We start from the raw sequence: 13,056 nt of genomic DNA on the forward strand, positions 1-13,056 counted from the left end.
TTGCTAGACGTAATTCCTCTTAGCTGTACAAGAAGGGTGTTAGTTTGTATGGTCTCTCTGGCCTTTCAGTACTAAAATTCTGTGATTATGTCATCCATTTCTGAAGCAGAGTATTACAGAAAGTGGGGGAGGAAAGAAACAATGGCAAGCTCATAGTCACTGAATTCATCCATATTAAGTTCAGCTCCAGGTAGCTTTGTAGCAAACATCCTAAATGGGCTTCCTTCCTTTTCGTAGGACCTAAGACATAGATAGTCATGTACATAAAGTGGTAAGTTTAAGTGACAATTTTGCCCCTGATTTTGAATACCAACCAAACCATCTAATTTACTTTATAAGCTTTCTTTAAAAAACTTGTATGAGGGTACTTCAAAATGTTCTTGGAAAATGGAACCAAAAAAATACATTTATTTTGGTGAAGAGAGTTTGAAATCCATTCATATATGAGATCTTCAGAAAGTTCATGGAGGGGCAGGCATCTGGTACAGTAGCTTGGGTCATCTACATCCTATATCGCTGTGCCTGGATTCAAGTCCAGCTCCACCTCCAATTCCAGCTTCCTGCTAATGCACACCCTGGGAGGCAGCAGGTGATAGCTCAAGTAATTGAGTCCCTGCCAAGCACATGGGAGACCTGGGTTAATTTATAGGGTCCTGGCCAGCTCTTACAGGATGCGTGATACAGGAGCACATTACACATACAGGATGTACAGATGGAAGATCTTTCTCTGTCCCTGTCTCTTTCTCTCTTCCTTTCAAGTAAAATGAAAATGCATTTTTAATAGATTTATCATTTATTTTGGAAGAGTTATAGAGAGGGGGAAAGAAAGAAAGAGAGAGGGAGAGAGAGAAAGAGAATGTCTTCCATCCTCTGGTTCACTCCCCAGATGAACACAATGGCCAGAGCTGGGCTAGGTCGAAGCCAGGAGCTTCTTCCAGGTCTCCCACGTGGGTGGCAGGGGCCCAAGCACTTGGGCCATCCTCTGCTGCTTTTCCCAGGCCATTAACAGGGAGCTGGATCAGAAGTGGAGCAGCCAAGACAAGAGGGATGTCAGTGTCCCAGGCAGCAGCATTACCTGCTATGCCACAATACTGCCTCCGAAAATAAATGTTTTTAAAAATTTTGGACATTCATGGAGAATGTGTATTATGAAAAAACTGTGCTTGGAGGTAGGTGTTGTGGCACAGTGGTTTAAGCTACCACTTGGTCTATTCACATCCCATATCATAGTACCTGGAGTCAAGACCCACCTCTACCTTCAGTCTAGTTTCCTGGGAGGCAGCAAATAATGGCATAAGTACTTGAGGTCTTTCCACCAACATGGGAGACCTGGATGCAGTTCCTACCTCCAGGCTTCAGCCTGACCCAGTCCCTGCTGTTGTGGGCATTTTGAGAATGAACCAGATAGTGCTTACTCGTTCTCACTTTGTCTCTCTGCCTTTCACATAAATAAATAAGCTTTAAAAACACCTATGTATTTCAAATTTTTTTTCATCAAAGTAAACATATTTTTGTACCATTTTCAAAAACTTTATGAAGCGTTCTTGTCTTTTATTACTGTTTTTCTGACCCTGATGACTTAAAAGCACTTTTAAAAAATCGATTCCTTCCTGGGGTAGGTGTTTGGAGTAGTAGTAGAGGTGCCCATAGCCTGTATCTGAGTGCATGGATTTGATTCCTGGCTGTAGCTTCTGTCTGCAGCTTCCTGCTAATATTGACTCTGGGAGGCAGCAATGATGGCCCAAATGATTACATTCCTGCCCCCCACATGGGAAACATGGATTGAGTTCATGGCTCACTGCTTTGGCACCAGTTGGAAGCTGGTGTCGGTGTATGGAGAGTGAACCAGTAGATGGGAGCTCTATGTCTCTCTGCCTCTCAAATACAGACTTAAAAAAAAAAAAAAAGAAAAGATTTGTATATTTATTTGAGAGACAGAGTTACAGATAGGAAGAGAGAGAGAGGGTGATCTTCCATCCTCTGGTTCACTCCCCACATGGCCACAATGGCTGGAGCTGGACAAATATGAAGCCAGGAGATTCTTCCAGGTCTTTTGTGTGGGTGCAGGGGCCCAAGTGCTTGGGTCATCTTCCAATGCTTTCCCAGGCACCTTAGCAAGGAGCTGGATTGGAAGTAGAAGAGCCAGGACTCAAACTGACACCCTTATGGGATGTGGGCACTGTAGGTGGTGGCTTTTCCTGCTACACCACAGCGCAAACCCCTCAAATAAATACATTTTTAAAGAAGTAAAAATGTATTCCTTCTTCAACCCCAAATGTTTATAGCTCCAGCATTATTTTCCTTAGTTCATACAATTCCATAGCATTTTGAGTTTTTTGTTTGTTTTTTAAAGATTTATGCATTTATTTCAAAGGCAGAGTTACAGAGAGGCAGAGGCAGAGAGAGAGGTCCTCCATTGGCTGATTCGCTCCCCAAATAGCCGCAATAGCCAGAGCTGGGCTGATACAACACCAAGAGCCAGGAGCTTCTACCAGGTCTCCCATGTGAGTGCAGGGACCCAAGGACTTGACCCATCTTCTACTGCTTCCCCAGGCCATAGCAGGGAGCTTGATCTCAAAAGGAGCAGCTGGGACTTGAACCGGTGCCCATATGGGATCCCGGCACTACAGGTGGCAGCCTTACCTGCTATGCTATAGCATCGGTCCCTAGCATTTTGTTTTTGTACCTCTTATTGTCATGTTCTAGCACTAAGTGTTCTTGTTGAAAGCCCTATAATTTCTAGGTTTCATTGAAACACACTGCAGAACATAATTAGATTGTTTCTTTTGTTATTAATGCTGAAATCAAAGCAGAGATTTAAAAAATCTAACAAGTTACTTGATGTGATTCATAATTCAAAAAAATACTTCTCTCTAGAGAATAGTAGCTGACAAGGGTCTTTATTGTAACTGTCCATTGTGACTTCAATACAGTCGCCCTTTATTTTATATATTGTTAAGGGAATTGAGTGATTATTATTCTTTGGTTACAAACCGAGAAATCTAACATTTATGGTACAATCTAGTGCGTGGGAAAGGAGACCTAGGGGATTTATTTCAAAAGCAGTGTTATATTAAACATTTGTCAGTTCTGAAATTTGTTATTCCATGCTGAGTTTCTCAAAGCTTTCACATTTCATTCTTTTGAAAGCTTCCATGTTCTTTAAAGGAAAAAGTTAAACTAGGCGTGAAAGACCTTCGCTTTCTGTGCTGACTTTGTCAACAGTAATCCCTATGCACTTAGCTGTGAAACTGATGTTCCAAATATGAGGTGTTTAATATTCACAGATTTATATCTTTTATTTAAATTTACCTCTGCTCCCTGAGATCTGTGGTTAGTTGGTTCTTTTCCCATACTGAAAGTGAGTAATTTGGGTAAAAATACCAGATGAATGTCAGTGACCTTATTTTATGATAACAACATCATGAAAGATACAGAAATATTCATGTCAGTGCCTCAGATTTTAAAGAGGCACTAGATTAGTTGCTGAGGATTCTTTTAGAAAAGGAAAATGGCAGAATTTTCAAATATCTTTAAACTTTAGGTAGTACATGCTGTATATTAAGTTTGGGTTATAATTTTGACCTCTTGTTCCTTAGGAAATATAGACTAACCCTTTGGAAGGAAAAAAGACAATAAAAATTTCTGACTGTGCTTCCTTTTTTCATGTAAAAATTTAAATTGTGTGTTCACAAAGTATTAACTGCTGTAGGAATCGCTGTCCTGCTCCAAACAACCAGAACATCAAGCAAAGTATCTGAAACAACTGTTTTCAGATATTGTATTGTGATCCCTGAAAAAAGAGAAATAAATGGGTTGAACCCTTACAGCCTGAGGCAGTTTCTAAGCTGTAGGAAGTATAACAGGGAGAAGAAACTGAACCTGGCTGTGTAGGTAAAATGAAGAAAGAGTGTGAATGCCATGGAAGCTAGCATCTGTGGGACGAAGATCCAGATAGGAGGGAGGCACAGAGAAAGAGGTCAGTAAATCTGCATCGGCATCCTCTGGGGCTTTGGATAAATTCTGAACCACAGACTGGGCTAGAACAACTTCCCAGGTAATACTAATTATCAGGAGCCATAAAATAAATAATTCTCAGCACTACTGATAACAGGGCCAGACATCATTTTTCTTCCCTCCTGCTGGAGTAGGGAGACATCGTTCAGTAGAAACTCCCAGAAGAACTGCATCTTGCAAATGAGACTAAATTGTTTCTTGGATGAAGGATTCTCCAGATCTGTTCTTTCTTTTTTCTTTTCTTATTTTGTAAGATTTATTTTATTTATTTGAAAGGCACAGTTACAGAGAGAGGGAGAAAAGAGAGAGAGAGAGAGAGAGAGAGAGAGAACACTATTCTATTACTAGAATAGAGCTAGAGGTCTAGAGATAGGCTGGACTGAAGTCAGGAGCCAAGAGCTTCCTCTGGGTCTCCCACGTGGGTTTCCCATGTGAGTGCAGAGGCCCAGCGACTTGGGCTATCTTCTACTGCCTTCCCAGGAACATTAGCCCAGAGCTGAATCAGAAGTGGAGCAGCCAGGACTCAAACCACCACCCATATGGGATGCTGGCATCACAGGTGGCAGCTTTACCCAACATGTCATAGCACCAGCCCTCAGGTCAGATCTGTTCTTAAAAAGGTTTATTTTTTCTTTCAGTCTTGAAATGATCACATGAATATATAATTTATACAGCTCCAGTGTTCAACAATGTAAAATTCAAAATGTCTAGGGGCAAGTACTGTGGTAGTATGGGTTAAGCTGCCTCTTAGGATGCCCACATCTCATATCAGAGTGCAAGTTCGAGTCCTGGTTCCTCTGTTTCTGCTCCAGCTTCTTGCTCATGCTTCCTGGAAGGCAGCAGATAATGCCTCAAGTGTTTAGGCCCCTGCCACCCACATGGGAGACCCAAAAGGAGTTCCGGGCTGCTGGCTTTGCCCTGGCCCAGCCCTTTGTTGTTGTGGGCTTTTGGGGAATGAAGAGCTCGCCCTCTCCCTCTTGCTCTCTCTCTTCCTTTGAAATAGATGAAAATAAACAAACTTTGGCTTATTGCACTCAACATGAATTCTTCCACGTGCAACCATTTTGATAAATGATTTATTTTTGTTTTTCTTCTAGGTGTTTTTTTTTTTTTTTTTGGTAAAAAAAAAAATAAGGAAATACACAGTGTGTTAGCATTATGTGTAGTAGGACCTCAAAACTTCTCCTTTCTAACTGGGTATAACCTAGTACCCATCATCAACCCTTCAGCATCCTCTCCCTCCCTAGCCTCGGGTATCCATCTCTGAATTTGTTAACTTCTGTGAGATCACCTGTATTTTAGACTCCACATATTAGTGAGACCATGTGATATTTGTCCTTCTGTGCTTCGCTTATTCCACTTAACATATTGACCTCCATTTCCATTCATGTTGTTTTAAATGATAAGATTTTGTTATTTCTGTGGCTGAGTAAATAGTCCATTGCGTATATGTACCACATATTCTTTATCCGTTCATCAGTGGATGGACACTTACATTGTTTCCATTTCTTAGCCATTGTGAATAGCTATGCTGCAATGTATGTGGGAGTCCAGATGTCTGTCCAATAGAGAGAGTTCATTTCCCTTGGATGTATACCCAGTAATGGGTTTGCTGGATCATACCGTAGATCTATTTTTAGTTTTCTGAGGAACCTCCATACTGTTTTCCACAATGGCTGTATTAATTTACATTTCTCCTAACTGTGTACAAGGGACTTCTTTTTTCCATATCTTCACCAACACTTTTGTCTTTTTGGTAATAACCAGTTGTGCTGGAGTGAGGTGATATCTTATTGTACTTTTTTTTTTTAAGTGAATCACCTCCATAGGCATTTTTCTTTGAAGATTTATTTATTTATTTGAAAGGTGGAGTTACAGAGAGGTAGAGGCAGAAAGAGTTCTTTCACCCACTGATTCACTCCCCAGATGGCTGCTACAGCAGGAGCTGGGCTGATCCAAGGCCAGGAACCAGGAGCTTCTTCCCGGTCTCCCACGTGGGTGCATGGGCTCAAGGACTTGGGCCATCTTCTACTGCTTTTCCATGCTATAGTAGAGAGCTAGACCAGAAGTGGAGCAGCCAGAACTCAAACCGGTGCTCATATGGGATGCCAGCACTGCAGGGGCACCTTTACTCGGTAGGCCGTTGGCCCTTCATTGTGGTTTTGATTTGCATTTCGCTGATGATCAGTGATGCTCATCATTTTTTCATGTACCTGTTGTCCGTTTGTATGTCCTCCGTTGAGAAATGTCTGTTTAAATCTACTGCCCATTTTTATTTTTTAAGCCTTATTTATTTATTTAAAAGGCAGAGTGACAGAGAGAAAGGTGTTTTCCCTCTGCTTGTTCACTCCCCAGATGCCTGCACTAGCAGGCCGAGGCCAGGAGGAAGCAGGGAACTCCGACTGGGTCTCCCACATGTGTGGTGGGGAACTCGAGTACTCGGACCATCATCTGCTGCCTCCCAAGCACGTTAGCGAGAAGCTGAATCAGTTTCCTGTCTAGGTTCAGGAAGTTGTGTGTCATTGTGGCCTTGACCATGCTTCCTACCCCTTGGCATTCTCAGGTCCCTCTTAAATCTCAGTGACTCACATATTGCTTCTTACGCTATTGCATAGTTCTATCAGCTTTCTTCATCTTCTTTTTTCTCTTTCAACCATGAATTTTCAAATAGCCTGTCTTTTTTTTTTTAATAGCCTATCTTTAAGCTCACTGATTCTTCTGTTTCTTCTAGTCTGCTGTTGATACTTTCTGTTGCATTTTTTAGTTTTATTTAGTGTACTTTTAAGTTGAAGGATATCTGCTTGATTTTTATTTCCATCTGTTTATCAAATCTCTGTTAGAATATCAGGTCATTTCTCTGTGTTCTCTTGAATTTGGTTGAGTTTCTATAAAACAGCTACTTTGAAAAGTTCATCCAAGATTTGAAAATTTCATTTCCTGGGTGGTTGGTTCCTCACACCTTATTTTGCTCTGCAGGTCAGATCCTGCTTCCCTGGAAGCCCTTGATGGTGCGCGGCATCAGCTACATGTTAGGGCTAGTTAAAGTAGTCCGGCTTCCTGTGTGGCTGTCCTTCTAGAAATTCTAAGCAATCTGTTGATTTTCTGTGAGCCTAAGGATATTTATGCTAGTTCAACACTAGATAGCACCCTAAGTTGCAGTTTGCCCCCAAGTCTACTGTTGATATATTTACTAATTCAGTCTTACAGTGCTCCCCAAATTCACATTTATCCCTAATCTGCAGTTGCTGCGTTGTTCAGTATGAACTGGAGAAGGGCCTAGAGGAGTATTCCGCCCAAGAAAGCCTCTTCCTGGGCCTTTGGTAGGCTCAGACTCCTTGTCCTGTGTCCATAAATCCCACACTGCTAGGTAACAGCCAGAGCCCTCAGCCCAGCAAGACCACTGCAGCCTGAGGGTAGGACTGAAGCTGTCTCTGTTACTACGAAGTGGGGCTCACTGCCTGCTGCCACATCTGTCAGCCACTGGTGATGTTGTCTAGCATATAAGAGTGCTCCCCTGGGACCACAGAACTCCACTGGGCATGGAAACGGCTCCAAGGGCTCTATCTGCAGGTGCTAGCCTGGAGACATATCTGCAGGCACTAGCTTGGAGATGGGGACTGATAGAACCTGTTCAGTGCTGAGTTTTACCAAGCTGCCACTGAGTCCCAAAACAATCCTGTGATTCCTCACTGTCTGCCCAAGATTGTAGGAGGGGAATAGAGGCAGCTGACCCTCAGCTACCCAGGCAGGGCCTAGGTGGGTCACACCTGAGTCTCATAGTGGCCAGGCCTGGTGCAATCTTGGGGGTACACACCAGGCCTGCAGAAGGGCTGTGGTGCCATATGCCAAAACAAGTCTGTCTCATCAGGGCAGAGGTTTCCACCTGATACTGGGGCAAGTCCAGAGACTGTCCACAAGTACTTGTCTTGGGTTGAAAACTGTTAAGATCTGCGCAGCGTTAGGCTTTAGCAGCTCAACACTGAGTCCCAAGACACAGTCCTGTGGCCTCTTGCTGCCTGCCCAGGTTTGCAGGAGAGTGATAAAGGCAGCTCTTTGGCCACCCAGGCTGGCTCCAGGCTGGTCCCAGCTGGACCCCACAGTCACAGGCCCCTACAAAGTCCTGGAGGCATGCACCAAGCTCACCAGAGGCTAACAGTGCCACCTGCCAAAGTGGGCCAGACCACCCCAAGCACAGGTCTCTGCCTGAGGCCAGGCAACTCTAGAGACTGACTCAGTGAGCAGTAATGGGACTGGATACCTTCCACCTTTATCAGTTGCCCAGTGTGCATGCAGCAGACCCTGCTCTGAGCCCTGAGGCCCGGTCCTAATCTTCCTCCCCGGGCTCAGAACTGCTAGAGCTGCCCTTTCTGCCAGTGGTTGAGAGGGGCGACAGATGAAGCTCCAAATACTCACTCCATGGCTATGGGCCTGAGGGCCAGGGCACGGGGGGATGGGGGTGGGGTGGGAAACCCATGTGACTGAACTTTTCCCCAGCGGGCCTAACACTGGGAATCAGTTCGCACTCCCTTTCCCAGGTGGGAGTCATCTCTCCACACCCCACTCCCTGGAGCAGGGCAAGGGTTGATTTAGCAGCTTTTTTCCTTTTTCTGTTGTTCAGAAAAGTGTGACTTTTCATATGATTATAACAAGGTGAGGCCCTGTGGTCTTACCTGGCTTCTGCAGCTCTTGCAAAGGTGACGTGGTGTGTGTGTGTGGCTGTTCACACTGGAGTCTCTATAGGGAGGGAGTCACCAGAGGCTCTTACCTGCCATCTTGGCTCCAACTTGAACTACATCAAACCACACTAATAACCACTAATAATAATAGACCCCCACCCCTGGGTGAAAACAGGAATCATGTGGCTTTCACTTGGAATGAAATCGAACGGTCGTGTTTGCTGGTCTTTTTCTTTCAGATGTGACAGTGGTTTATCAGAATGGACTACCTGTGATATCTGTGAGGCTACCGTCCCGGCGTGAGCGCTGCCAGTTCACACTCAAACCTATCTCCGACTCCGTTGGTGTCTTTTTACGACAACTGCAAGAAGAGGATCGGGGAATTGACAGAGTGGCAATCTATTCACCAGGTATTATTTTCATTTTCAACAAGTTTATTTGAAAGATTGAGAAAGATAAACAGAGTACCCATCCACCCATTCACTCTCCATATGCTTGCAACAGCTCAGGCTGAGCCAGGACAAAGCCAGAAGCCAGAAAGTTGATCCAGATCTCCCATGTGGCTTGAGACTACTTGAGCCATCACCTGCTGCCTCCCAAGGTGCACTTCAGCAGGAAGTTGGAATGAGGAGTGGAACTGGGACTCAAACACAGGCACTCCAATATGGAATGCAGGCGTCGCGACCAGCGGCTTAACTGCTAGGCCGAACACCCGCCCCAGCATTCATTATTAATTCCCAGGCACGGCTCATTTCCCCCCAACGCTGTTTCTAGGCACACACATCACTGCAAAAGAACCCCATACTGTTAACTTTAGAAAACATGTTCTTGATGCCAGAAAAGAAAGTGATTTCTCTTCCAGTCATTCGCAAGAGCTAATTTTTCAGTTTTAGCAAATGTGTTTGCACCACAAGTCTCATTTAAAAACTACTCACATATAAGGCCATGGGCAAGGATGAACAGTTGGTCATATTTTTATGTTATGGAAACTTTTTATCATTACTTTTGCTGTAGAATAATTTTTCTAGTAATTGAAACCTCATCTCTGGAGATATGAAATATTAGAACTTGTTTTAAATCTTCTTGTGCTTGTCACATAAAAGATTACCAAAATAAAACGTTTATGATCTGAAAAGAATTTAAAATAAGGCTCTAAAAATTCCCATTTGACATACATCTGTTGTGTTTTTTTGTTGTTGTTGTTGATTTTATTTTCGTCTACTTAAAAGGCAGAGCAAGACAGAGGGAGAAAGAATGCACTTACATCTGCTGGTTCACTCCCCAACTGACCACAACAGCCAGGGCTGGGCCAGTTCAAAGCCAAGAGCATAGAGCGCCATCTGGGTCTCCCATATGGGTAACAAGGGTCCAAACACTTGGGCCACTGCCTGCTGCCTCTCAGGATGCAATAGCAGGAAGTCAGATCAGGAACAGAGCAGCCACATCATGGGATGTGGGTTTCCCAAGCAGAATGGATTTAACCTGCTGTGCTACAGTGCCTGCCCCCACATTTCATTTATTTATATTTTAAGTGCCTTAATTTTTTTTCCTGCTTATACTTTGAAAATTTTCAAGAGGCTGGCAATGTGGTGTAGTGAGTTTATGGGCACTGGTTTGGGTCCCAGCTGCTCCACTTCTGATTCAGCTCCCTACTAATTCACCTGGGAAAGCAATGGAGAGTGGCCCAAGTCCTTCGGCCCCTGCACCCACGTGGGAGACCTGGAAGAAGCTCCAGGCTCCTGGATTCGGCCTGGTCCCGCCATGGCTGTTGCAGCCATTTGGGGAGTGAACCAGCAGATGGGAGACCTCTCTCTCCCTGTCTCCCTCTCTTCCTCTGTTACTCTGCCTTTCCAAATAAAATAAATCTTTAAAAAAAATCCACAGGATTATCTCTCTTTTTAAAAAAAAGAAGAAAATTTACTGGAAACCACAGCATTTAGTACAGTAAATACCCATTTACCCTTCACCTGGATTCACTAATTGTTAACAACTGGTGCCTTTCTGTGCTTTAAGTATTTTAAATATACTTAATTCCCAACTTACTTAGTAGTATAATTAGTAGACCAGGTTGGTAGCTATGCTAGCACTCATCCCAGCTGAATTACTGGCAGCTAAGCAGTGACTGTTCTGAAAAGTTCCAGATGGGAGAAGACTGCATTTTCACTGTTTCCCTCATAGATAGAAACCTATAGCTCTGTGGCCAGCCGTATTTCACTTGCCATACAGCTCCATAGGAAAAGCCTGCTGCCAAATCCTCGCAGACCTGAGGCCTGCAAACAAACACTTCAGCCAACCTAAACTTTGGTTAGCATAGAGCTGGAGATGAGGTTAACCGAAATATAAAAGGGAAGAGGTAATTTTTAAAGTCTATTTTGAGGATTGCTTTTTCCCGACCACTCTTGAGTAACTGCGGACATATGACAAGTCTTATTTAACATCCCACAGATGGTGTGAGAGTCGCTGCCTCCACAGGAATAGACCTCCTCCTCCTCGATGACTTCAAGCTGGTCATCAATGACTTCACGTATCTCGTGCGGCCACCAAAGAGAGGTAAGAGAACGGCCTGGACAGTGGCCCAGAAACGTGGGGGTGCCTTTTGGAAAGAACTTGGTTTTTCCCTGGGTTACCTTGAGACACTGACAATATTCAAAGAACGCCGCAAGTTTTACATACAGATAGATTCTGTTTCAGTTGAAGAGCTCATTAAGCCCCTGGCATTTGGCGAGTTCATTGACTGAAGCCACTTAGATTCTGCCTAGACACTAAGATGCTTTATTATCTGGCAGTCACTTCGTTTGCATAAATGGATGTCTTACCTCACGTAAGTGCCTTCCCTCTGCACCAGCTTAAAGTCATCTTAATAACAATATAGGAGAAATTTTAAAAAATAAATCATGGGCTTCCCTGTTCTCTTTAACATTGAAACAGATAATAATCTTTTTTTTATATTTGAAGGCTCAAGGTCAGCAGTCTGAAAGTCAATTATTCAGTAATAGACCCACAGAATTTCTGATGTGTATATGCCTTATATGAAAAATGGAAGCGCTCACCTCAGGTGCAGCTTTTAAGAGGGCACCAAAAGCTCAGTCATCAAGATAAGTAAGATTTTATGGCACTGTTTCTCAAAATTGAAGGTAATGCAAAAAATCCATGGTGAATAAATATCAAAATTTAAAATACATAGTCAGTATTTCTGAGTTTTCTTTTCAATCCAGGTTCCATGAGGCTCTGCACAATACTAAAATAGCCCTCTGAAATAGGATTTTTTAAAGGATTTATTTATTTAAAAGGCAGAGTTATAGAAAAGCAAAGGCAAAGGCAGAGAAAGAGTGAGAGAGAGAGAGAGGGAAAGAGCGAGAAAGAGAGGTCAGTCTTCCATCTGCTGGTTCACTCCCCAAATGGCCACAATGACCGGACTGGGCCAATCTGAAGCCAGGAGCTTCTTCCAGGTCTCCCACTCAGATGCAGGGGCCCAAGCACTTGGGCCATCTTCTACTGCTTTCCTAGGTCATAGCAGAGAGCTGGATCAGAAGTGGAGCAGCTGGGACTCGAACTGGAGCCCATGTGGGATGCTGGCACTGCAGGTGGTAGCTTTACTCTCTATGCCACAGTTTCGGCCCCTCAAATAGGATTTTAAGCTGTGTCTTTTTTGGTCATTTTCTCACCCTGACATTGTCACTTACTATTATCGGTAATGCCCCTTCCATCACCAGCACTCCCTCTGTTAGCCTCCTAAGATATCTCTTCTTTTGGATTCCGCCTTTGAGAATTGAGTCTTTTGGACAAAAACTTCTGAGTGAAGACCTAAGTATTAAATGCAATCATAATCTGGTCCACACCTGGCTTTTTAGACTTCCTCTGTCCTACTTTGCATGTTACCTGCTTTCCCTCCGCGCGTATTGTTGTCCTAAGGGTGCCATCCCAGTGTTCACTCTCCTTTCCTCGCCTGTGATGGCCTTCTTCCTCACTGTCAAAACTGCCTTTCTTTGACTGACTCTCGAGTGATTCATTTCTTCTCTGAATTCTACTTTTTTTTTTTTAAGTGTTCTGAAGGAAGGTACTGCAGTTTTGTGTTCTGCATTGACTCATGTGGTTATTCTATATTGAGTGAATTAAATAAGTTAACTGGGAAACATGTTGGTTGTTCAGAGGCCAGAGTCTCTTCTTTGTTCAGCCCAGATGACAAAGAACTATCTGAAAAACAAGTATAGAAAAGTATCCTCTAAGTAGTAAGAGTGGAAAAGTATCCTTTAAATAGTAAGACATTATTGAATCAGATTTTATTAAGTTGGGATAACTTAATAGATAAACTAGTGACCATTTATCAGCTATGCTAATGTGTGTTTCTTCTTTATTCCCTGAT

At 43.4% G+C, this 13,056-nt stretch overlaps 1 protein-coding gene across 4 annotated transcripts in view; it reads left to right on the plus strand.

Moving 5' to 3' along the window:
* MCU (mitochondrial calcium uniporter) overlaps positions 1–13,056 on the plus strand; it is a 211,627-nt gene that overhangs the window by 170,089 nt on the left and 28,482 nt on the right. For all 4 annotated transcript variants that reach the window (XM_002718430.5, XM_008269976.4, XM_008269977.4 and 1 more), the window contains 2 exons: positions 8,933–9,103; positions 11,139–11,243. In XM_002718430.5, the coding sequence (XP_002718476.1) occupies positions 8,933–9,103; positions 11,139–11,243 (276 nt within the window). The remainder of the gene's footprint in view (positions 1–8,932; positions 9,104–11,138; positions 11,244–13,056) is intronic.

This window comes from Oryctolagus cuniculus, chromosome 15 (assembly GCF_964237555.1).
Source record: "Oryctolagus cuniculus chromosome 15, mOryCun1.1, whole genome shotgun sequence".
Taxonomy (NCBI): Eukaryota; Metazoa; Chordata; class Mammalia; order Lagomorpha; family Leporidae; genus Oryctolagus; species Oryctolagus cuniculus.